The sequence below is a fragment of the Macrosteles quadrilineatus genome, unplaced genomic scaffold (assembly GCF_028750875.1).
Source record: "Macrosteles quadrilineatus isolate MER2022 unplaced genomic scaffold, UCM_ALF_1.0 Scaffold_4__1_contigs__length_99947679, whole genome shotgun sequence".
NCBI classification, from domain to species: domain Eukaryota; kingdom Metazoa; phylum Arthropoda; class Insecta; order Hemiptera; family Cicadellidae; genus Macrosteles; species Macrosteles quadrilineatus.
Window position 1 is genome coordinate 31,805,810 of NW_026542597.1, and position 25,573 is coordinate 31,831,382.

Genomic DNA, 25,573 nt, shown 5'->3' on the forward strand with positions numbered 1-25,573 from the left:
ACGGGTATTATGTATAGAGCAAAACATTCCAATACCTTATCAAAATTTTGGCCAGTTTGGAGTAAAGTGGCCGTTGAATAAGCCAAAGTATAGAGTGCGCTGGTGTAAAACTACTGATTTCTCTTGAATGAGCTAGCTTTTTTTCAAGCCTTTTTTTGAAAACTATAACCTCTTTTATTTTACATAAACTATCGTAGCTATAACTAAGATAAAACAGATTTTAAGATTGTAGCACACACTGCTTGTGCCTCATTAAACTATATGTTCTTTATAAAAAAAAGCTATAGACGGTCCATCATATCTTCAGAAGCCAAAAGTCAGTGACACTCTATTATGTACCTACTTATTGTTCTCAGCTAAAGATCATTTTAAGGTTAGTATATCTTCCAGGTCCTTATTCTCATAGACAGACATTGATTCTTAATCTTTTTATTCCTTGAGGAGTCCTTCCTTTTGGTCAGCCCCGCCAAAATTTGCTCATTGCATCTTTCTCTCTATTTTTGGACCAAGCCTCTTAATTCGCCTCTATCATTGTATCATTATATCTTGTCTTCTAAAGCCTATAGGTTCGTAAGTTTTCATTTGTATTTGTATTATTGCCATAACCTTTCCTTAAGTAGCTCATGCTTATTTTTATGTCCTTGAAACAGATTATTGCATCTTATCTTACCATAGAACACATGCAAGTTCTGAAGTTGAAATAATCTTGATGTTTTTATGTTCCTTTGCACACTTGTACACTAGAAGGTAGCTCATCTCAGGGCACAGTCAGCAATATGTGTGATGGCATCCAATAACAACCCCACGACACAAACAATAATATTGAGATTTCTGTCTCTATCCCTCTTGTCAACAACTTTTATTTGAGACACAAACGTCAGGAAAAAGTAATTTCAACATTATTAAAACACACTCGTCTGACATTGAATATTGTTGAAGACGCATGTTAAAACAATGTTTTCGCAATAAATGTTGACATTGAACCAAATCCAGTATTTATTTATTCAAATGATTTCATAGAGTTGTTTTCTAATGATTAAAACTTTTTATGGTGTAGGATAATTTAATTTCTGCTAATGATTTCTATCAAGCCACTTCAAAATGGACGTTTTCTTTCAGATTCATTTGTTTCATAGTTATAGTTCAGATCTGCAAAACTATAATATTTTGTACAACCAGGAGGGTGCTGCAAGCATTAACTGATGATCTATTAACAGCAGATACTCTACTTCTGTCAAAGTATATTTTTTCAAAAAAGCTTTGCAGTGGTGTCACTGGGTTTTTTGTTCCAATTGAATTATTTATTGCATGTTAATATTTATGTATTTGTTTACTTAGTTATTAGTGAAACTAATTTACCAACCTTTGTGTTATATGATCTGTATTTGGAAAATGTAATTCATTTGATGTACCCTTCATCAAAAGGAAAATCAATAAAGATATTATGATTATATGATGAGTTTTATGTTCAAGCAAATGTTTAAGACACTGGTTATTAAAATTAATTTTCATCTGTAATTTTGTTATTAGTGGTCTGATTTTTATTTTCTTTATGTCAATCGTTAGTGAATGAAAGAGACAAATACATACACTTTTGTTTTTGTTGTTGCTCCAGCCAATGGGGGAAATCACAGAATAGTTTGGTAATCCTGAAGACCAACTATTGTTCAGTGTAGACACAGTATAGTGGGGATGGGGATGGGTAGCAACAGATATTCAGTTCTGGTGGAGAACATGCCACTTGGGGTAAGGATAACACCAAGATTGTAAAACTGCCCGACCCCTAACGTCATCAAGATGGCAAGATGAAATTTAGCATACAAGAGCTTGGATCTTGGACCAGGTTGTCAATAGTTGAGTTTGATCAAGTCTTTCAAAATGTCTTTGTTAAAAACAAAAAGTGAGTGAAAAAATGTGAATTGTTAAGAATTAAAATAACTATTAATTATATAAATAAAATAATAGAGTGTGTAGGGCCTATATTATATGCAAGTAGAAATAAGAAAGTTACTGCTTTCTGGAGAAAAAGATATTTTAAATACAACAAATAGGTATTTAATCTGCCTCCCGCTGATACAAATTACTACTGTTTATGACTAAAGGTGCCGATTCACGGGAACAATCCAAATAGGATCTCAAAGATTTAAAGCATATGTAACCAGTTAACTTTAATACTGTATTGACTTTTTCCACCAGATGACAGACCAATTATATAAACTCTTTTCCCATATGGTGAACGAGGCTTTAATATGAACAAAACTCATGAACAAGAAACAATTGTAAGACTCTTCAAAACCTTTTGGGCGACCTGTTTCCGATAAAAGGACAGGACACATTGTGTTCAACAAATTCATCAACCACGTTTTATAAGGTACTCAATCGTCATCATTATGTTTACCCTCCCTTTATTCACTAAGATTTTAATAGGCCTAGCTTTACTCTATCTATCGCAGTTAGCTGAATTTGCGTGAAACCTCAAGAGTAACCGTCGATTTTGACAGGTTTCACCTAGTTTAAACCTTATTTGAATAGCAGAACTGTACATAAAATTTATATAAAAGTGTTAGTATGCAGTACAATGTTAAATTGTTAAAACTAGCAAAGTCCCTATAGCATGGCAAGGGTTTGCTATCCTTAGGAGACCTTGATTTCTGCTTTAATTTGTTACAAGACCTGATGTATGATGTATATAATACTTATACAGGGTGTTCATTTGAAAACTTTCCATATCTGTTGTGTGCAAAGGTAAGGCTTTTAACACTTGTTTGTTCTCATTTCCCCCTAATTTGGACATGCCAAATCCAATAAAATTATTTTCAATTTTGAAAAATGCCCCAAAAGGGCCCAATTTGGGGGGTAGGGGTGCTTTTTGAGAAATTTTCAAATGTAAACATGGGTTGTGTGATACATCAATTTAAAGCTCTAATCACCCCGATCATTTTGGTGCAAAAAAAGTTTAATTATCTTTAACCGTATTTACAGGGTGGGTCCAAACGTTTTAAAAAAGGACTTTAAAGTCGAGTACCGTATTACCCTAACTACTGAACGGAACAGCGCCAAATTTCTTTCCAAGCTTATTCTTGAGCTACTCTTTAAGATAACTTGTAGTAAGGGCATTTTCCAAGTTATTATCTAATTTTAAAAAAATCTCAAATTTTAAGAATAAAAGAAAGCTGAAAACTAAAAATTCTTAAATAGCAAGGTATAACAAATTTCATACCACGTGAAAGGTCCTTTTTTAACAAACATTTTACGTATTTAAGTTTTCTTTCTATCTCTTACCGTTTAAAAATTGCAGTGGAAAAACATAATTTTCTATGGTAAAATTATAACTAGTGTTCTAATAAAACACATTGCACTTTGTACAAAGATGTAGTAGGATTCATAACAAATTGATCGACTACTTTTACGTGTGTCAGAATTCATCTTGGACCCTTCATCCTGTTCTTTTCTCATTGGTAACTGAGCCAGTTTCAGAAAACGTCTTAACTAAATCATTTACAGCCATATGACTCAATGTTATACCTGAATATCTATTGTTAAACACTTTTCAGTTATCCTGGAACACTTTTGTTATGACCAATAAGTAAAAATAAAGTCTATTTTTTAAGTTTACACCATATTTGATTAGGTACTACAGGAAATGGTACTTTTGAAATTAGTACTACCATTGACTAGTCAATGGTACTACAGAAAGCGGCCCACGCTTGGGTTTTTCTCATCAGCTATAAAACTTGTTTTTCACAAAGTAAAACGTAATGACTTGTTTGCCTATCTGCCTAAAAATAATTATGAATTGTTTCCTTCAGTTATTGCACCATTTAATGTGTCTAGAGACGAATTTTGGCTGTTTTATTAGAAAACTAGTTACAATTTTACCATAGAAAATTCTGTTTTTCTACTGCAATTTTTAAACGGTAAGAGATAGAAAGAAAACTTAAATACGTAAAATGTTTGTTAAAAAAGGACCTTTCACGTGGTATGGAATTTGTCATACCTTGCTATTTAAGAATTTTTAGTTTTCAGCTTTCTTTTATTCTTAAAATTTGAGATTTTTTTAAAATTAGATAATAACTTGGAAAATGCCCTTACTACAAGTTATCTTAAAGAGTAGCTCAAGAATAAGCTTGGAAAGAAATTTGGCGCTGTTCCGTTCAGTAGTTAGGGTAATACGGTACTCGACTTTAAAGTCCTTTTTTAAAACGTTTTGACCCACCCTGTAAATACGGTTAAAGATAATTAAACTTTTTTTACACCAAAATGATCGGGGTGATTAGAGCTTTAAATTGATGTATCACACAACCCATGTTTACATTTGAAAATTTCTCAAAAAGCACCCCTACCCCCCAAATTGGGCCCTTTTGGGGCATTTTTCAAAATTGAAAATAATTTTATTGGATTTGGCATGTCCAAATTAGTGGGAATTGAGAACAAACAAGTGTTAAAAGCCTTACCTTTGCACACAACAGATATGGAAAGTTTTCAAATGAACACCCTGTATATCATTAAACTATGATTTATGATACTTAATATTTTATGGGTAGCGAGTTGGTCTTGTGGTCAGGCCCACTTTTATAAACGGGCAAACTGGGCATATGCCCAGGGGCGCCGGAGGTTTGGGGGCGCCCACCGTGTGCGCCCACACTAGAAAAAAAGGGGGCGCTGCTTTTGGGTTTGCCCAGGGTTCCACTGCCTCTTAATGGGCTTGGGGTTAGAGGGCCGGACTTCAGTCCCAGGTTCAAATCCCGCCATTTCACCAATGGATTTTATCTAAGTAATAATGCTGCAACAACCTCTGTAAAAAAAGTTTTATGAAGGTACCTCTATTACATAATAAATATAGTAGACAAAAAAATTATACATGACAGGGCCATCACAGAGAGTGACTTCAATAATACTCCAAAGGATATGATTATGATGGGAACACAGTTTATAAGACTTATCTATGAACAACGTCAGTCGTCAACATTGAATAGCTGCTTAGTCGTTTAGACATCCTTGATACTTATTATCATTGACTAGACTATACACCTCTAGAGGTAGAGGTGTATAGTCAATGTTATTATTTATCTGTACATTGGTCGACATTAACTTTTCATGGTAGAAAATGCTGGTGCATCATTATCATCTGCCAAGTGATCAACTACAATAGTTATCTGCATGAAGAATAAACCTGGTTATTCTCTATCGATTTTAATCGAGCACCATAGTGTACCAATGTATTACAATATGTTCGAAAATCATTTTTACTCCAACGGAGAGAGCCGATTCCGTCCTGGATTGCCGAATTTGCACTATAAAATTTGTGAATTGAGACTTTAAAGTATTAAACTGTAGCGTTTGAGCAAACATGTAAGTAAACCCTTCTGCGACGTAGGGTAATCCCTAAGTATGGATAAAGGAAGGGAATCAGTTCCTGGATGGACAGTATGTCTACTACTTATTTCTTCAAAACCAGTATGTTTCTCATTAAAAAACATAAGATGTTCTGCTCTATCTACAATAATGGTTGGAGCTACATCAGATGACATTGGGTTAACACTTGCAATTTCTATTTTCTAGTGTGACCGCCAGTAGATTATTCGTTTGTCAGTGCTGGTTTTGGTCACTACAAACATTAGCAAATCAATAATTGCCAATTGTAATAATTGATTATTGTTAGATGTTGCCTGAAGGTCAGGCTGGAACAAGAAAGTAAAAGGCTGGGTGTATGCTGATACGCTCACAACACAATACACCCAGTCAAGTTTTGCAGCCCAAGAAACGCAGCCCAGGAATGTTTGACTAGAGCTTGTTGAGGTGCACTTAAAACACAATACACAGTGGCCAAGAGTGACGATAGTAGAAACTCCTCCGAGTCCCGATATGGGAATTGAGTGTTTCCCTATTTCAATGACATTTGGTTTGTAGAAATAGTAATAGCTAATTGTGCGGTAAACTTTTTTTTTCAAAATATAACAACAAAAAAACAACTACAACTGTTGTCTCCCTAAGAATATTATGACAGTTTAAAATGTTCAGTAACTGTACGTAAATCTTCGGTATACCTCACTGTTTTGTGTTTTAAGCACTAAAAATTATTTTAAGTAAAATTGAGGAATATTGTGTCTAGAGGGTCAAAAATTAGAAAAACTGATTTCAAATTCTATGACCCCACAATAACATCTTTTTCCAATAGTCCGATCATGCTCCTTCACATCTTTGCGGTAACATATACAGCACAGACAATTGCGCAACATCTCAATAATGCACTATTCCAACCAAACTGAAGTTATCGGAGATACATTTATTTTACTTAAAATCTATTTACTGTTGTTAGTTATCCCTAATACTTGATTCATATTACTTTTTTAAGTTAGAGTTTTGGTCGCCCCTGCTTGCCATCTTGACCCTGGTTTGCCATCCCAGGGATGTGACGTAAAATCTTTCTTTTTCTGTGGTACAAGCTGTGATATGCTGGCGGCCGCTGTGTGTGACGGACACATATACACAATATTTTATATCAATGTTAGATGTTTTTTACATCAATGGTAGGTTACTGAATGAATTTTGTAACTGAATTGTATGAATTTTAATTAAAAGACATCAGTTATTGATGTTTTTGCACTGAAAACACCAATGTTTACGCGGCAATGTTATCAATGATTGCTACCGAGTTTACCATCATGGTTGACCTATTGATGCTCATCCCCACTACACGCCTCCTTAGGGAAACATGGCGGCACAGTTTTCTGCCGTGTTGCATTTGATGGGTTGTACCGCATGCAGCATCTCAGCTCAACTGTAAATGTAAATGTTGTTTGTTATGCTGAACCAGATTCAAATTTTAAATAATACATTAAAAACATCCCTTTAATGTGTTCAAAGTCCATAAAAGACGGTTCAAAAACTTGTCAAGCATTCCTCATCAAGACCTTTCATTCAAGTTTGTGGTTTAGGTTGATATGTATGAGGACAATATTTTTTTGCCACACTACGCTGTTTTAAAGAACTTCCCAAGTAAGGATTTAGTCCGGAAAACAGCTGTTTGCCGCCTGCTCAATCAAATGGGGTTTCATTACGTAATACTGTACTGTAATGAGTTTTACCGGACACCAATCAGCTGGTTGTATTAGGTCTATATTTTTAGTTATTGAGAAGGCCTAGTAATTGTTGCCGTTATTAGTCACTAAGAACAAGACAAACAAAAACATAACCTCTCTGAGTCTGAGAGGTTATGCGTGATAGTGAACACTTTTCCTTAAATAGTAGACAAATTTTATTAATATGTATTAGGGTAGTAATGGCGAAAAATATCGTACGTAACTCATCCAAAATGTTTTTACCGTACTCGTATGGTAATCCCGCACTCGACGAAACACTTGTCCGGTAAACACCTATTTTCAGGACTAGTAACGTAATGTACTATTACATCATACTACACAGAAACAGGTACTTTTCCATCCGTATTGATAGGCTGGAAAGTTGCCCTTTACCGTGCCTAAACACGGAAAAGTAACTTATGTACTTTTACTTTTACCGTGCACTTAGTCAGCTGATGAAATAAACAGCTAACTGCAACGACCTTTTTATTTTTCTGTAATATAAAATATTATAATTTATGTTATGCGTTTAAAATTTACTAATTATTCTGTGTATTATGATGTAAAGTATCGTACGTTACTCGCCCGGTAACCTTTAACGTACTCGCACGAAAATCCCGCACTAGGCTCACCACTTACCAGGCTAGTAACATAATATACTATTAAGAGCCCAATGCAAGGACAGCTGGGTCCAGTTTAAAACCATAAAAAGTGAACAAATTTTCTCTTGAACTGACAACCTTATGAAGGCTAGGCAAGCACTACAGTACACTCTCGATTATCTGAGCCTAGCTTCCGAGGTTGTTGTAGGCCTAGATATATATATTTTTTATTTCCAGTCGGAAAACAATAATTAGGTTATAGGGAATGTTTCTGTTGAAAGTAAAGTATTAATAGGAAGTAATTTGTTATTTCTTAAAATGAATAATTTAAATAATGATTATAGGTATTATTTTAACTATAGGCTACTAATGATCTAGAATTGCAATAATAACCTAGAAAATGAAAATCATAGTACTTGTTTTGGCTACTAACCATTTTTGGTTAGCTGGACGATTCGTCTGCAGAACGCCAACCGAAGCATTAGCATTTCTGCTCGAGGATTGCTGCCTTGTTTCGCCTTTTGTCAGTGGTTGTCATTACAATGTTTTTATTTTATATTGACATGATTGGGTCAAGTATAGTTGAAGTCAAGCTCAAAAAAAAAATAATTGTATACTTTAAAAACTTTAGGGATCCATCTTCGAGCAACAGGTGCACTAGTTTTTTATAATACTGTATTTTCAATTTTCCAATAAAATTGTTGTAGTATCAAGCATGTTTAAGTTATTGTTTTCTTAATGGCACTGTTTTATTTAAATATATTTTCCATTAAAATAACAATTAATTATTGATAATCATCTTGCATTCACTGTGAATTGTTATGAATTGTTATTATTAAAACATATACTTTACAAGTCTTTGCCTTCCTAATGTGGTAGTATCATAACCCGTAACCTCAAAATCTAAGACACCTCCGTGTTATCCGAGATTCTCGGTAACCGAGGTACTCGGTCTCGGTTCCGAGAAACACAGTTAATCGGGAGTGTACTGCATAACCACTCAGCTTTCCATCTAAATTATCAAGAGTACCAAGCACTAACATAATTATAGTTATTGTAAATTTGATCTTGAAAAATATTGAACACCGGTATCTATTTTTTAACAATAAATTGTCCTCTGACATCACCTTGTAGTTAAAGACGAGGCTTTGAATAACACACAAGAATATTGTATCAACATGTTTATTGATACATATAAAATAAAAATTAACAGTTTATTTGTCTTCTGGTTTACTGAAGACGAGTGTGTAGCTACACTTGCCACAGTAGTGTCTGTCATCCATGGCAGCCATGAATACTCCAGCGCCGCACTGCTCTGAAGGACACTCCCGGCGCAGACGACTGATCTTACCGTTCTCATCAACCTGCACACAACAACCACCATTATTGGCTGAAATTTGAACAAATCCGTGACTTTACTCCTTTAAACAAGATTTCTAAACCGAGCAATTAAGTTTCACATGAGATAAGGGTGTAACACAAGGCATCGCAGATTGTGCTAACCTTATCCATCTATATGCTGAGGAGCGTGCATATGGTTAACCCTTTGCGTTCGAATGGCGAGTATAGGTCGCCGGGCGCCATTTTTCCGACTGCTCAAATGGCAACATATACTCGCCGAATATAAAAAAAAATCGACCTCAAAGGGTATATTTCATGAAGTCATGTTGCTGCATAAAACGATTCTTTATGCCCAGGAAATTAAATAATTTATTTTAACAAATAAGGTTAAGTCCGCATTTCCTTATATCTAAACAAAATCACTTCTAAAAATTGTTATTTGGTGTTTAACAAGCCAGAATTTACAAATTCAATATTCATGTGGGGTTTTATAGATTCATCCGGTAAATAACAAATTACAATTTATTATTGTTTAGGACAATGTTAGACTGATGTATGACAGATTCAATCATTTTACCCTAAGTGGCCACGACATTAGAAGAAAAATGTTTAGTTCAGATTAGACAGCAAATAAGAAAATAAATTAAAGCAAATGTGTGAAGTCATTAAATTAATAGTTCATTTATTCAGCATAAGATCTCGATTTGTCTGATGCACTATCAAGACATCAGGGGTTAACAAAGTGGTGGGTGTGAGGTATTGACGTTCTGTGTGGAACACTAAAAAACCAGAAAGTACAATGCCTGCCAACTACAGGGGTCTACAGCTCGGTAAGTATAGACAGGGTCAGCAAATGAGTGTCTCAAAAACATACCTGGTGTACAGTTTTACTACATGGAAATGCAACGCAGTTTCATAGTTCAGAATCCTAACAAACATGAGAAAGTAAAGCAAAAGTGTTGGTGAGCCGTCAAAAAAGTCGTAAAGTAAGGCAAGTGTTGGTGAGCCATCAGAAAAGTCAAGTGTCCAGTTTACCTTGTAGTATTTCAACACAGCCAGCTTGATCTTCTTCTTCTTGTGCTTGATCTTCTTGGGAGTGGAGTAGTTCTTCTTCTTGCGCTTCTTGGCGCCTCCCCTGAGCCTGAGCACCAGGTGGAGTGTGGACTCCTTCTGGATGTTGTAGTCAGACAGAGTGCGGCCGTCCTCCAGCTGCTTGCCAGCGAAGATCAACCTCTGCTGGTCAGGAGGGATTCCTGAAACAAGGTATTATTTCATTGATTTTTTTTTTAAATTGTATTTTGAAGCAACAAAAAAGTAGGCTACTGACCACACACACAGTAATACTTATAAAGAAAGGTCAACCCATCCCGTCCCCTTTTACTCAAAATCTTCACCGACATTTTAGGTAGGCCTAATCCTTTCAGTCTCTACTACTCAGAACTCATATATTTGGATGATAACTCTTGGCCACTGATCAGATTGACCCCAATATCAAACAGGTAAACCCAAAGCCCATCTTATCTCACATATTACAGCACTTTTGAAATAGGGTGTTAAAGCAGTTTTTGTAAAGTTAAGCTACAGTAGCATAGTATATTGTTTTTATCGGTACAGCCAGAGGCCTTTTAACTAAATCAACTAAACCAAACCTAAGATAACTGATACCATAGAACAGATTTCCAAATAAAAAAAAAAAATAGATTATCTGAATACGCCACGTCACCTTTTTTTTAGAATCTGAGTTTGACTGTATTTCTGTTTTCCTAAACAAAACAGACTTCAAGATATTACATTATTGTGTTCAACCAATTATTTTAAAGTTTTTTTTTTTTGAAACTAGAGAAATAGTTTAGGCCTATAGCAGTTTTCAGAACTTGACGCCCAACATATCTTACCTTCTTTGTCCTGGATCTTGGCCTTGACATTTTCGATGGTGTCTGACGGCTCGACCTCAAGGGTGATGGTCTTACCCGTGAGGGTCTTGACGAAGATCTGCATCTTGGAATCAGTCGATTACCTTGAACACAGAGATCTGTTAAGTTTACTTTGTTCTTGTAGGTAATTGTAGGCCTAAACTTATTTATTTAGTTCTATTTCATAGGATTCCACTCTTAACAAAACACAACTTAGCCTTGCCATACAGACTTACGTTCAATTACATTGCGGCATAGTATAATCTCATATACTTTACTAGACACTTGTCATAATGTCTTTTATCTTCTCCTTGCAGGCAACCACACAATAAATATCATGTTTAAAAAAAAAACAATAAAACAAATATAAAACAGCAGATAAATTAAATTTAATACAGGTACTTTATAGAATTATCCGGAGGCCACCCTTATACAGCTCGCTGCGGCGGTTATGTCAGGTTGAGTTATCATCAATATGTTTGTAGGATTTTCCTCATTTAATTATGAATCAAACGATACTAGATGAGTCATACTTTAGCCCACCAATTCCATGACAAAGTAGGCCAAGGTAAGGTCAGTGTCCTGAGTGATGACTCATCTGGTATCGTTCGATTCATAACGAAACGAGGAAGGTCCTACAAACATATTCATGATAACCCACCCAATCTAACATAATCGCTGCAGCGCGCTGTATACCTACTTGGCGAAGTACATGAGGCAGCTAGCTGCGGCGACACATTCAACTCAATCCTCGCCGATGTCGATGCCTTCTGGGAGGCAGAACTCAAAGGCCGCTAATTGTAATCGTGTCAAATTTGTACATTAAGCCTATAAAGTATGTGCTTTCCAATTATTATATAGTAGTTATTTTTCGTCTCTGGTAAAAAAAAATCCCTCTAAAACAAGTGGCCACCGTATAATAACAAAGTACCGGTACCTTAAAACATAACATGTGGAATTTAACTGGGGCACTCGCAAACTTACCCAAAGTGATCCGATCAAAGAGTGTAAACTTCATGGGTAAAAAACACTTAAGGTCCCTTGGCAAGATATACCTATCTTCACATTTGTTCATAAGTACACTTAAAAGCTGTGCCTGTGCTTTGCAATGGGCTTTAAATATAGCCTGAAGTAGACTAATTTAAAAAAGATTCACAAGGTACAGTTTGTTTGGCTAGTGAAAAACAAAACAAAAAGATGCACAAAATCAAAAGATACTAGTGTGCATGCGAGGGTAAAACGGCAGAACAGTATTTAACATCGGGAAGGGTGATATCAGTTCGTCATACGGAAATCTTTTATCGGCCATTGAATTAACGTTCTAGTTTCAGTTATTTGTTAATTTCTTCCTTACTGGTGTTAGCGGTACAATAAACAATCAAGTTGTTGATACAATTGCAAGCGATATTAAGAAACGATAACTATACTTCCGGCTCGTCGATAAGAAAAAAGTGCTCACCACCCAGATGACTTAATGTGCCACGTCGTTAACATGCGCAAGCTAAGCTGGTTTTTCACTCGAGTCATGATTTAGGCCTATGATTTTTTTATCTTACAGCTGTTTAGAAAAAAATCTTAATTGAGCGGAGCGAGCGAAGCGAGCGAAGCTCTTATACGTCGACTCTTATGCATTTCGTAATACGCAAACTCCTCCTAGACGGCTGGATCAATCGTTTTCAAATTTTGCATGGTGATAAAGAACATATCGGTGAGTGCCAACATCTATATGGCGTTAAAAAAGTCTCTCAGGAATCCGCCCCACTGGGTCTCAAAGTTTCAATGTTATCCTTATGGAAGCAGTATTTGACACATAAACAAAGCCATATGATCAGCTGTTGACTTTTGAATACAGTAGATAAAGAAATAGCTGATAGCATTATTCCACAGATATTAGAACAAAAACGGTATGGATCATAAATATAATAAAATGACGACACTAGCTTAAGGTCCGTGACGTAGGAAGTAGTGAAGGAAGTAGTAAAGGCGAGCAGTCTGGAGTGTGGGAACCGTTTGTGACGATTAGATTCAGGTATCTGTAATCCTAAAATGATATAGGAAGGGAGGGAAACAGGTCCGCGACGTAGGAAGTGGTTAAGGAAGTAGTAGAGGCGAGCTGTCCGGAGTGTGGGAACTGTTTAAGACTGTCCGGGCTGTGGCAACCGTTTGTGACGATTATATTAAGGTATCTGCAATCCTAAAATGCTATGGGAAGGGAGAAAAACAGGTCCGTGACGTAGGAAGTGGTGAAGGAAGTTGTAAAGGCGAGCTGTCCGGAGTGTGGGAACTGTTTAAGACGATTAGATTAAGATATCTGCAATCCTAAAATGCTATAGGAAGGAAGGAAAACAGGTCAGCGACGTAGGAAGTGGTGAAGGGAGTAGTCAAGGCGAGCAGTCCGGACTGTGGGAACCGTTCGTGACGATTAGATTAAGATATCTGCAATCCTAAAATGCTATGGGAAGGGAGGAAAACAGGTCCGTGACGAAGGAAGTGGTGAAGGAAGTAGTAAAGGCGAGCTGTCCGGAGTCTGGAAACTTTTATGACGATTAGATTAAGGTATATGCAATCCTAAAATGCTATAGGAAGGAAGGAAAACAGGTCAGCGACGTAGGAAGTGGTGAAGGGAGTAGTCAAGGCGAGCAGTCCGGACTGTGGGAACCGTTCGTGACGATTAGATTAAGATATCTGCAATCCTAAAATGCTATGGGAAGGGAGGAAAACAGGTCCGTGACGAAGGAAGTGGTGAAGGAAGTAGTAAAGGCGAGCTGTCCGGAGTCTGGAAACTTTTATGACGATTAGATTAAGGTATATGCAATCCTAAAATGCTATTGGAAGGGAAGGAAACAGGTCCGCGACGTAGGAAATGGTGAAGGAAGTAATAAAGGCGAGCTGTCCAGAGTTTTGGATCGGTTTATGATCAATAGATTAAGGTATTTGCAATCCAATAATGCTAAGTGAAGGGAGGGTAACACGTCCGTGACGTAGGAAGTGACAAAGGAAGTAGTAAAGGCGAGCAGTCCGGAGTGTGGAAACTTTTATGACGATTAGATTAAGGTATCTGTAATCCTAAAATGCTATGGGAAGGGAGGGAAACAGGCCCGTGACGTAGGAAGTGTTGGAGGAAGTAGTAAAGGTGAGCAGTCCGTAGTGCTCACCGGATTGCTTTTTTAATTGCTTTTAAGTCAATCTATATATTTAATATGGTAAAAAATACAATTTTTTAACGAGTATATTAAGATAATTGGCTGGTTAGTTATGTTTTAGTAGTTATGAAGGTCGCATATTTGAGAGAATGCCATATATTTTGTGTTTTTGCTTATATAATCACCATCACATGAAGTCCTCTAATGCAGTTACTGAATCAGCCAAAATGGTTGAATCCGAAACTGTAAGGGTTGATTTCTAGATTATCACTAGCTGGAACTGTAACGCCCTTTTTGAGAAAAAGCTAATGACCACCCCAGAGGTTTTAAACTTGAAATGTAAATGCAGGCTACCGAAAAGACCTAAAATGACAGCTCTGTGTTTTTACTCCCCTTAACTACAAAACAATGTGTAGCCAAACTAATTATTGTATTATTTATATCCGCACAAATGTTGTCATCTCTTAAAACTGTAGGTAAAAATGATTATGAAGCACGAATCGATACATATTTTCGATACATGCTATCGTTTATAATTGAAATTTACAACTGAGTTGACAACAGCTGATACTTACTCCATAGAGGCTAAAAAACGATTTTTACTCCCTTAAGAGTAAAACTGCTACTTTAGACCCGCAACGCATGCATTAAAAACGACTGTTTTACTGTAGTATGACAAAAATAATATAACATAAACTCTTGATGACTCCGCTCAATTTTGTGGATGCCTCTGCGAACGCTACCTAGTTTAAATAATAGGCTATATGTATACCTACTAAACATTGCTGTTTTTCATATAATCTATGATCAATTATAAAACACTTTTCATAAAATTGTTTTATGTACAAGTTTTAAAAGGCTTTAAATTTGCTGCTTTACTCCTAAAGTAAAGCAGCAAATTCATAGAAATAAGACCTAAAAGTTAAAATTCTGATTAGCTACTTGTATTATTAGTTGGGTACTTAAGTGTTATTGTAAAAAAAACTTAGGGCTCAATGATCACCTCTTCTTTTGTTATTAGTAGAAGTACAACTTATGTAATCCCAAGGTACATTACAGGAAATCTTTTAATGATTTGCTCAAGCACAATATTTTGTTCTTGAAAATCTAAGTTCCTATCATTTCCTACCAGAAATGATTTAGTACTGACCATAATAGCTGGGTCTAGGGATGAGCATCGATAGCTGATATTTTCAAAGCATCAATGTTTTTTTATCGATCTTTAATGTTTTTACGATGGTAGGCTACCATGTTTTTGTTACATCCATGTTTATGTCATAATCAATGTTTTTGGCCAACTACCAAAATATTGATGACTAGCTGTACCCGCGGGCTTTGCCCCGTTTAACTTCATAAGTATCGTTCGCTGCGCTCACTTACCTTCGGGTAGCTCCTTCGCTACGCTAACTCGCCTCCAGGTTGAAGTTCGTTCGCTACGCTCACTCACCTTTTGGTTGCAAATTAGCTGTTGTCATAAATTAAAAAAATTATAGTGCTGCACCCTGTTGGTAATCCTTGTAACTTTAATGCTATTAAACATCATATAACAGAACCAACTTGTTTAATAGAAACAGCTGTTAAGATTCATTAATTCCTTTTAAATATGACAAATCATAAGGTTAACATGGGAAACTCCAGAGCCACTGGGGCGGAACCCGAAAGCCCGATCAGAATAAAAACTACTCAGTTTTCCTATTTAATGCCCAAAGAATCGGTGTACCGAATTTCAGCCTTCTAGGTAAATGGGAAGTGGGAGAATTAGTGATGAGTGAGTGAGTGAGTGTGTCAGTGAGGGCTTTGCCTTTTATATATTTAGATTTCATGGAACTGAAATTTATTTTTGTATTAATTCCATTGAAAGGCTGATGAAATATCGAATCCAAAACTACCACAACTGGACTAGACTGACAAGTTGAGTTCAGCGAGAGTGAGTAAAAAATACTAAGTTAGTTCTAAATGCTGGAAAAAATCAATTCATTGGCATTAAATTTCAGCAGCAGCACTCATGATTCAGCATAATCAATTAAATAAGACCGATATTTTGTCTTGCAAATGTGAAAGAGAAACTACCAATTCAGAACGTCTAGCTAGTGGCTAGGTCAATATAAGTTAACTGAGATGGAAAGCAGTTGAGAAACTCAAAATTTTAAAAAAAAAACATCGATTATTAATGTTTATGCTCTTCACGACAACGGTATCGGTACCCAACGTCAACGATGATAACGATGTTACCAACCATGGTGAACATTGATGATTGACCTATCGATGCTCATCCCTAGCTGGATCTGACTAGTGAAATTAACGTTGCTTCCTGTGCTAACTTATATACGCCTACAGTTATAAAGCAAAACCTAACTTTATTGGAGTGGATAATTAAGTTGGTTATGTTATTGAACCTAAAATTATTTCAATAAGAACATAAATGAATTTATAGGCTTAGGTAACATTCCATATCACAAAGGTTAATAAGCCTAAAAGAAACTTTTTCCTTGAGTATATCTTTCTCAAGAATGGTTAGTTTTATCAATCTACTTTGACTAATTTGGGGAAAATAAGTTTTAAAAATTGGTACAACTGCTTATGTTAAGTTCAGTTGATGTTTTGACTAAGTCTCTCTTCATATGAAAACCTAACTCTGAAAGGTAGTTTAATTGTAACTGACTGAGTGTGATGGCAAAAGAAAATTAAATGTGAAGTCCTACATAAGGAAAAAAACACACAACAAAGTTATATAAAACAGTGGCTCATTTATTTAACAGAAGAAAATTGACTTGCAAAGCATTTAGACAAGTAGAACAGCATTAATACATCCATCATTCTCAGGGTTGTTAGTAACTTGGGCGTATTTTCCCCAAACAACCTTCCCGCCCTGGGTCACAAGACCAAGTTCGCTGATGTTCACTTCAATTACAGTTCCCTTTGTGATGACACCCAGTGATGTGTACATGGGGGAACTCGGATTTTTCTTGACACCAATGATGGGTAGATAAAACGTAGCCTTGAGTTCTGGATGAGTTACGTGAGCTTTGTTGAAACGGAGAGCCATCGGCCTGATAAAGCGTTCAAACTTTGGCGGTTTTCTTGTGAATCCTTCACCTACATAACAAACTTTGGTGACCATCCTTTTCCAAGCTTTGCGTTTTGTTTTACCGGTTTTAAGAACTTTGAAAACTTCAGCGTCTGACTGTGCTCTCACTTTCGGTATTGGTACATCCCACTTTCCGGCTTTCTCTTTCCTCTTCTGTTTGATCATATTTGAAAGCACCTTGGCTCTGGATTGAACATCTCTGTCTAACAGATACACTGGAAGAGCTCCTTCTTTCGCTTCCTCATGCTTCTTCTTCACTGTCTTTTCTTCGTGTGCCTTGATTTTCTTCTTCATCTGAATCTTCTCGTTCCTCCTCTCCTTGTTGAACATCTTAGCCTTGAGACCACGCAGTTTTCTTGCCCGCTCGGCCCTCTTGTGAGGCTCGCGGGCCTCCTTCTTCCTCTTACGTTCATGATAATCGAGCCTCCTTCCCCACTCCTTGATGTGTTTCTCAATATACTCGTTCTGCGGCATTATTTCTACAACAAAATAAAACATACACGGTTAGTTTGACTAATAAAAAGACCAGGCAGTTTTGATCATATTAGTTAATAGGTTCAGGTTATTTTTATTACTATTTAATCGGTCACAAATTACAATGTTAATACAAGAACTTGCAATCTAACCGTACTTCTTGGACTTAACATAAATGTAGCATACAAAATTGGCTTTAGTCATAAGAATATTGTTATCTTATGTAGCCTAGCTCTCAAATTCTAAGAGCATGAAAGGTTTACAAGATAACCTTGTTCCTAGCTATATTGAATAATTGGTATCAAAGTAAAACAAGGTCTCTGGAATTGTGAATTGTGTTACTCTAAAATTACAAGTAAAATAAATAAGAAGTAGAACTGGCTACGCCACAAAAACTTTAGGGAACTGGTTTAAATAAGCCTAGAGTCTAAGTTAAGGAGTTGAGGGTAAATTATTGTCTACAAACTAGTTAGGCCTATAGTTTAAAGAACCTCACCTGATTTAACTATTATCTTCTTTTGATGATGGGATAAGTAAAACTGAATGACTGGTTAAACAGCATCCCAACTTTTATATAACCTGGATGTTTCATGAACAGTACAATAGGACCTACAAAATTAACAAGACATACAATAGGCATAATACACGCTTCAGAACTGGCAGTTAACTAAGTATTAATAACTTTTAAAAGCCTTTTACAGTACCACCATGTGGTTTGTTAACTTAAACCTATTAGATAATCTGATCAAAACTGCATCACTAAGAACATGCAAGAAAAGATACCATGTGCTGAAATGAATAATCACAATGAATAATTTTACACATAACATATTGCTTGTGTTTAAATATAAAACTAGTTTTAAAAATCTTTGGTTCAACAACATTGGATGGTTTTAGCGCCGATGATTTTAGCCTTGTTTTTAAGGTTACCAAATTTTAAGGGGGGTAAAAACGTACCGTAGGCCTACTGCAAATAAATGAACACCAGAACTTACACGATTTTTATCCACAATAGCCTACTCTTAGGCCTATGAGTTGGCCATAGCTTGGGCTATAGGCCAAAGAACGTAGGCCTATTTTTAATCACAGAGAAGTACATACACACACCCACAACTAACATATTTATCCGTAATAGCACTCCATGTCACCAAATAAAGTTAAACTGACCGATTTTACGAGTATTTAACACCGACGACGACATAACCCCAAACTGGTGTTTGTTTGTTGACAGACGAAAACTAGACCAGATCAACAAGTGCAAGTGAATTTGCGATCAGCTGTTGTCTAGTAGTACTTAAGTTCGCCGCTTGAGCGCGCAAGCCTCGAGCGGGCAGGAACGAATGATTTTACTCAAAGACAGGATTATTCGTTCGAAGTACCGTCTTCGAAGGTTAGATATAGGCTATACTAGTTAGGCCTTTTTACGTTTTATTTTATTTTTGTTCAACACAAGCATTCTCGTTTTACGACTATTTTTGTTCCAAAATTCGATTTTAAATAACTTAATTTTAATAACTTAGTTTCCGTCGACTTGAGTCTTGACCCGCCAGTTCCTGCCTGCCAGTGACTAGCGGTGGATATCTTTCGGTTTGTTTAAATCAATTAGCTACGAAATTTAATTACGTTTGTTCCGTACGTTCAATGATTAATTATTAGGCCTACGTATATTTAGTTAATTAATTCGCCGTTGTAATACCCTACCCCGAGACTTGTCGTTGAGTTCTAAACCCCATCTTTGGCAGGCGAGAGAACCTAGTGCTGGGCGTGTTTCCGAACAATCAAACAGCTACGAATATTAGTATTAAATTTATTTTAAACCTATCACGTTAAATTCTCCATTCAATTATATTCATTAGGCCCCGACAACTCTGTAGGAATTGCTCTTTTACATTATATTCAATTTTATATTATTTACCAACGTCTTTAGCCAGATAGTTTGCAGTTTAAAACGGCTATTTATATCACATTGGCTTAAGGAATACTCATCGGCCCTACAGAGTCAATCTAAAAGCTAGGCAAAATTTACCAAAACACGTTAACAAAGGCTAGGATGATATATAGCTCCAACTGGGCGTCTGCAGGATTTCCTGAGCGCTTCTAGAGCTCTGAGCCTTCGATTAAATTTTAATACAGTAGAACCCCTCATATCCGGCCTTGGTTTTACCGGTCCTCTGTTTATCCGGCCCCTTCCAGGAAGCCAATAAGAAAATGTTTTTCTCGCATCTTACAGACATTTAGATGCAAGATGCAAGCACTAGTCTTTGCGTTTACTCAAGTCATAAAATGAATTGTTCTCACTATTTATCTGTTTGTTTATGGGTCATTTTCAAACTGGATGCAACTTTACAGTCCTAAACCTTTTAGGATTAAAAAAATATATATATCTTAACAATTTTAGTTAAAAAAAAGTATTGAGTGAAGAAACACATATATAAGAACACACTTTTGAATTGTCATTGATTTTTGAGTCATAATTTCTTTTATATAAAATTTTGAATCTAGGTAAGTCATTGTTTTCTACTGTCCTTTAACATGAACTTAACGATATAACTTTTAATTAAGCTGTTTGCAGCAAGTATATAATGTAAAATACCTTATTAATAATGAAGTATTTTAACCATAAAGAAACATTGATAGCAAAATTCAATTTTAATATGCATATATTTTTTTATAACAATTTTTGAACAACTGTCCCCCACAATCGGTCCTGAGTGTTACTTCAGGAATGCTACCCAATGAAAACAGGGAAAAAGGGAAATTTTGTTTTGTTTTGTTGGCATTAAGCAGCCATATTGTTTCTAGTTTCCAGCAATGTGGAAGTTTATGATTTAAGTTAGAAGAAAACCAGAATACATCAAGAATATGTTTTAATAATGGTAAGTATTTTAATTCATTGTCAAGAGTGTTACTATTTTTTTAAAGTGATATGCATACTTTAGAAAAGTTTACTTAATATCAGTTGTTTAGTGTTGATGTACTATGAATGTAAACCTAACCTCCAAATTCTGGTCTTTACCCAGAGTCCACTTTTATAATTGAATAGTAACACTAGTCAGGAGTGTTACCTACAGTCATGAATGTTACTGAATATAAAAATAATATAACTGAATATAAACTTTTATATAGGCCTATGTACTTTTTTTGTTAGAAAATACACTTTTATAATTAAAAACTGGCTTTATTTTATTGAATTCCCAATGTATAATTCAGGAGTGTTACTTATTGTCATGAGTGTTACCTACAGTCATGAATGTTACTGAATATAAAAATAATAAAAACTAGTATAGAAAACTCTAAGTTTGTATATTTAGTCGTTTGTTTATATTAAGGAAAGATATCAATACACACTAACAACAAAATCGATTGAAATTTTCTTGGTTATGTTGAGTAAATTAAAAAATATAGTTTCTTTTCTGCTGTCGGGTAACACTCCTGACACATAAAAGGTTAATAACAAAAAATAAAATAAAAAAAATTCTAAAAACAATATATTATAAGGTCTAGTAAGTTATTTATGACACCATTTTGTTCCAGTATAAAATCTTTTTATTCAAAGAAACAGTTTTTTCCATAATCTTATTACAGTAACACTCGTGACATTTTAAGGGTATTACCCAATAATACCCCCGCCGCAGCAAACCTGCAGACTAAGCGAATTTCCATTTCCCTGAATGGATTTACACTAAAATGCCTCCTTCAAAATATCACATTTATTCCCTATTTAAATAGAATCAGTTTTACACATACTTAGGTTTGCTGCAACAGGGAGGGTAAAAGTGTTTTTTATGTAAAATGTTAATAGTTACTAAGAAATAAAAACATTTTCCAAATTTGGGCAAAATATGTTTATAAACAAGCAAACTACAACAGTTTACTTACTCTCCATAAGAATAACATGGGAATTTAAAATTAACAATTTTTTGGAATTTTCTCCGTAACCATTTGGTGCATTATAACGCTTCAATATACTAAATAATTTGTTTTTTAAGCTCTACAAAATAGTTTAGAAAGAAATTGCAAAATTTTATGTTTTTCGGGTCAAAAATGGGAAAAACCCATTTTTACCCCATAAAAGCCCCCATAAACCCCCGTTCCCATGGTCCGATCATGCTGGTTCGCGAACTCGTTCGAATAAACGTAGGTTTACACATTTGTACCAAATTTCATCAAAATCGGATCATTTTTGCTCGAGTTATCGCGCTAACGGACACATATACATATATATATAAATATATATATATATGAATTTGAACAGATGGTGTTTTTGGCCTCTAGGGACCTCAAAACGAACAAAAAAATCGGTCCCGGGTCCAGGTCTTACCGTGAGTACTACGGTAATAGCTTATTCCCTATATGGGAAATTCGCTAAAAAACAGTAAAAAATCATAAATTACTGGATAAACTGAAAAAATTTCTATTAGGTAGTGTTTATTAATATATGTTGAAATGTTGTTTGTAAAAACAAAGGGGCTCTAGCAAAGTTTTTATTTAATCCACTCTTAACTTGAAAGTTGCATTCAATTTGAAAATGACCCTTATAATTTATTTACTGTGTCACTATACTCAGTTGAGCTAGTAGGCCTAACCTCTGAACAGTTGGTTGATTATTTTCCAAAGTGGGGTTAGTACAGTACAGTACCGTACTGGTACATTAATTTTTGTATTTCACTAAGTGGATAAGAAAGTTAAGTAACTAAAAAAGGCATATACCATTTAAGTCCTAATGATCTTCAAGTCCAATTCATTGTCATTTTACCTCCATTATTGTTTAATATTTTTTGTAGGCCTACCTGGAATCATAGTATTTGTACTATCATTACTTAACGACTTTAGCTTACAAATAATTTTTTTTTTTAAGTTATAAACATGTTTATTCTTCTAAAAATAATCCCAGAACAGACTTGAATGATACTTTTGACTGCATATATTGATTAGATAATATTATTAGATCAATGGTCATTTTCATAGTAGGTTGGTTTATCCGGCCAAATCGTTATCCGGCCAGGGGCTTGGTCCCGTGGTGGCTGGATATGAGGGGTTCTACTGTAAATTGATCAGTCAAAGCCGTGACAACTTCGTATCAACCCCTGGATTTTTCTCGGCTCCTTCTGAGCACTCCTGGGAAGAAATTTGAGTGGTGCTGGTTCTAGGGGTAGGCCTAGCCTGACTCTGGTAAATACTAGTTTATTCCCCCCTAGAATTTTGCATCACAGCGTCAATACAAGAAATACAGTAAAACAGTGAATGTACAGTGAATACATCCATAAGCACATATATAGGCTGCAGTGAAAGTAAACAGGCTACTGTAGATACCTAAAATTAAAAAAAAAAAAAAACTAAATAGATGCAAAACGAAACTAACAATAACACAGGTAGGCGTGAAGTCACAGAGAAGTTGACAAAGAGGAAACATTCCATGGTATCTCTCCGTGGGTGCAGCTCAGTTTCATTCATTTCGACGAGAAAGTTAGCCGATAGAACCCATAGAAAAACTTAATAAGAATGTTGCGATGTATTAAGACTCGTACACACTAATATCCAAACCACTTTAGAGTACAGGCCTAATAAAAAGTTTTGTTGGTTGGAACCATTAGAATTAAACACCATTTAAATTTATTTCTAGGAAGTTAAAACAGTTTCCACGGGTAAACTTTTATAAGCAGGACTCCAAAATAGCCCTACCAAATGAATATCAAATTTTCGATAAGTTATATCAATCATTACGGTACGGTACTTTGGTTAAACCTGGAGGCCACCCTTATGCAGCGCGCTGCAGTAATATTAGATTGGTATCATAAATATGTTTGTAGGACGTTCCTCGAATTATTATGTATCAAATTAATGCCAGATGAGTCATACTTTCGCACGCCAAATCCCCTCCAAGTAGGCCAAGGTGAAGTCGTTGACCAGAGCGTGCGCATCACCTGTATATGGTGTGGCAGCTAGTGGCGGCAACGCATTTAACTCAATCCTCGCCGACATCACTGTATTCTAGAAGGCAGAACTCAAAGGCTGCTAAATGTAACTAAGTTAATCATGTCAAATATGGACAGTACCTAAGTCAACTAACGTATGTTCTTTCCATTTATGATAACCCAGCCTAACATATCCGCAGCAGCACGCTGTAGGCCTATAGCCTAAAGGTGGCCTCCGGATAATAGGCTACCAAAGTACATACGGCTACCATTATTTATTTCAATATCACCTAACTAACCAAATGAAATACTAGATAGGCCTATATCGAATAATAGGCCTATCGTTAGTGTTTATTAACAGGCCTATCGTTAGTGTTTATTAACTTAAGTTCAAAACATTACGATATTTTGATTCAGACTTTAGGAGTCCTAATAATGAAAGTCCACCCCTTAATAATTATCAACATTGAAACTAGTTACCGTACTTAAAGTTAAATAACTTAAAAAAAATTTGTGAACAGCAGTTATGATCAGCCCTAGGTAGGCATTTGTCTAAAGAAACCTAGACTGAGTATGGCCTAACTTAGCCTCAAAAGAATTTAGATCTAACATAAGTAGGCCAATGGAGTAAACATAGACAGGGCCGACCCTAGGGTTGGCGGCGCCCGGAGCAAACGTGGTCGTGGCACCCCCTTCTTCCCCTTAATTTAGTAATAGTCGAATTTGCATATTTGTAATACTATGTTAATACAAATAACCACGGTGAGAAGCCCCCTCAGCCGCGGCGCCCCTTCGGTCGGTCTTGAACATTCATTTATATAATAACGTCCTCACTTAGAGAGCAAGTACCTACATGCCTATAACTACATATTCTAACATCCAGTGAATTCACAAAACCAATTAAGTTAAGTGACATAAGAAATTGTGTAGGTAAGGCCTAGCCTAACTTACTTCAAAAAGTTGTAATGAAAATAGGCCTAGTAGGCCTAGATCAGAGATGGAGCATCCTACCTTCAAGTGTAAAGCTTGATAAATGAGGAGGTGAATGTTTTAGTTCATTACTTTAAGTATAAATGCTTTGGGCCACATACTAGTAACCAAGTTAATGTTTAGTTACATTAAGCAGCTAGGCCTATTTTGACATGTGATAGAATAACTTAGGCATAGGCCTAGTTCTTGAACATTAAAACTAAGTTACAAGTTTGATATAAGACCGTAAAAGACCGTTCCCTTACAGCGAATGTTTACAATATACAATCATAATAAACGTCGCAAATCTACTACCATACTACCACATCGTCAAATGCCCGAATTACAAACATCTCGGCTTCAACAACTTTGCATCTCCAGCATGAGCTTAACTTTACATCAAGTCTGACTCTGATTGCAAATAGCAATTATGAAAATTATGATTAATAACAGTTTTCTGAACATAATAGAAAGGCTATAGAAGTAAAATATCAGAAAATTAAAGATAAAACATTAGAATTCTTACCTAGTATTTCACCATGCGCTCACAGAAAGACCTACGACATAACCGCAGAGACGGCAAAAAGAGTCGTAGACGGAAGTGTGGCATACACTGCCTTATCAATAAGGCGTCTAAGAATAACAAGTCCTATGCAAGCATGTCGTACTATACAAAAGACTTTTTATAACTAGGTCTAAACAGATTTTTCAACCAAAAACCACACCTTGAATGATGATTATCAAACTATCTGTGAATTCATATTTCAGAAGATAACTTAAAAATTGTATTTTTACAAAGTACAGGTACCATGGATAAAACATACTCCATCTCACTATTATAGGGTAATATGTTTTATAGGGAATCTATGGTTATGGGGCCGCCCACATATTAAGTAACGCTCAAATGAGGCGTGGGGTTTCTGTCATTAACTAACTTAAAAATGTTTAACTAAATTAAATTCATAACTAAATTTATGTTTTATCAATTTATCATGGATAAAACTAGGATTATGTTTTATCTATGGTTCTGCTACGCGGGGGGGGGG

At 35.7% G+C, this 25,573-nt stretch overlaps 2 protein-coding genes across 2 annotated transcripts; both read right to left on the minus strand.

The window, feature by feature from the left end:
- Positions 1–8,850: 8,850 nt before the first annotated feature.
- LOC128992068 (ubiquitin-40S ribosomal protein S27a) lies at positions 8,851–25,157 on the minus strand. Its single transcript, XM_054415459.1, has 4 exons — positions 25,054–25,157; positions 10,921–11,042; positions 10,061–10,278; positions 8,851–9,048 (listed from the first exon to the last, which is right to left on the minus strand). The coding sequence occupies exons 2-4, from the start codon at positions 11,021–11,023 to the stop codon at positions 8,899–8,901; spliced, it is 471 nt and encodes a 156-aa protein (XP_054271434.1). The 5' UTR covers positions 11,024–11,042; positions 25,054–25,157; the 3' UTR covers positions 8,851–8,898.
- LOC128992067 (ribosome biogenesis protein NSA2 homolog) lies at positions 16,809–25,138 on the minus strand. Its single transcript, XM_054415458.1, has 2 exons — positions 25,054–25,138; positions 16,809–17,648 (listed from the first exon to the last, which is right to left on the minus strand). The coding sequence occupies exon 2, from the start codon at positions 17,641–17,643 to the stop codon at positions 16,864–16,866; it is 780 nt and encodes a 259-aa protein (XP_054271433.1). The 5' UTR covers positions 17,644–17,648; positions 25,054–25,138; the 3' UTR covers positions 16,809–16,863.
- Positions 25,158–25,573: the final 416 nt, after the last annotated feature.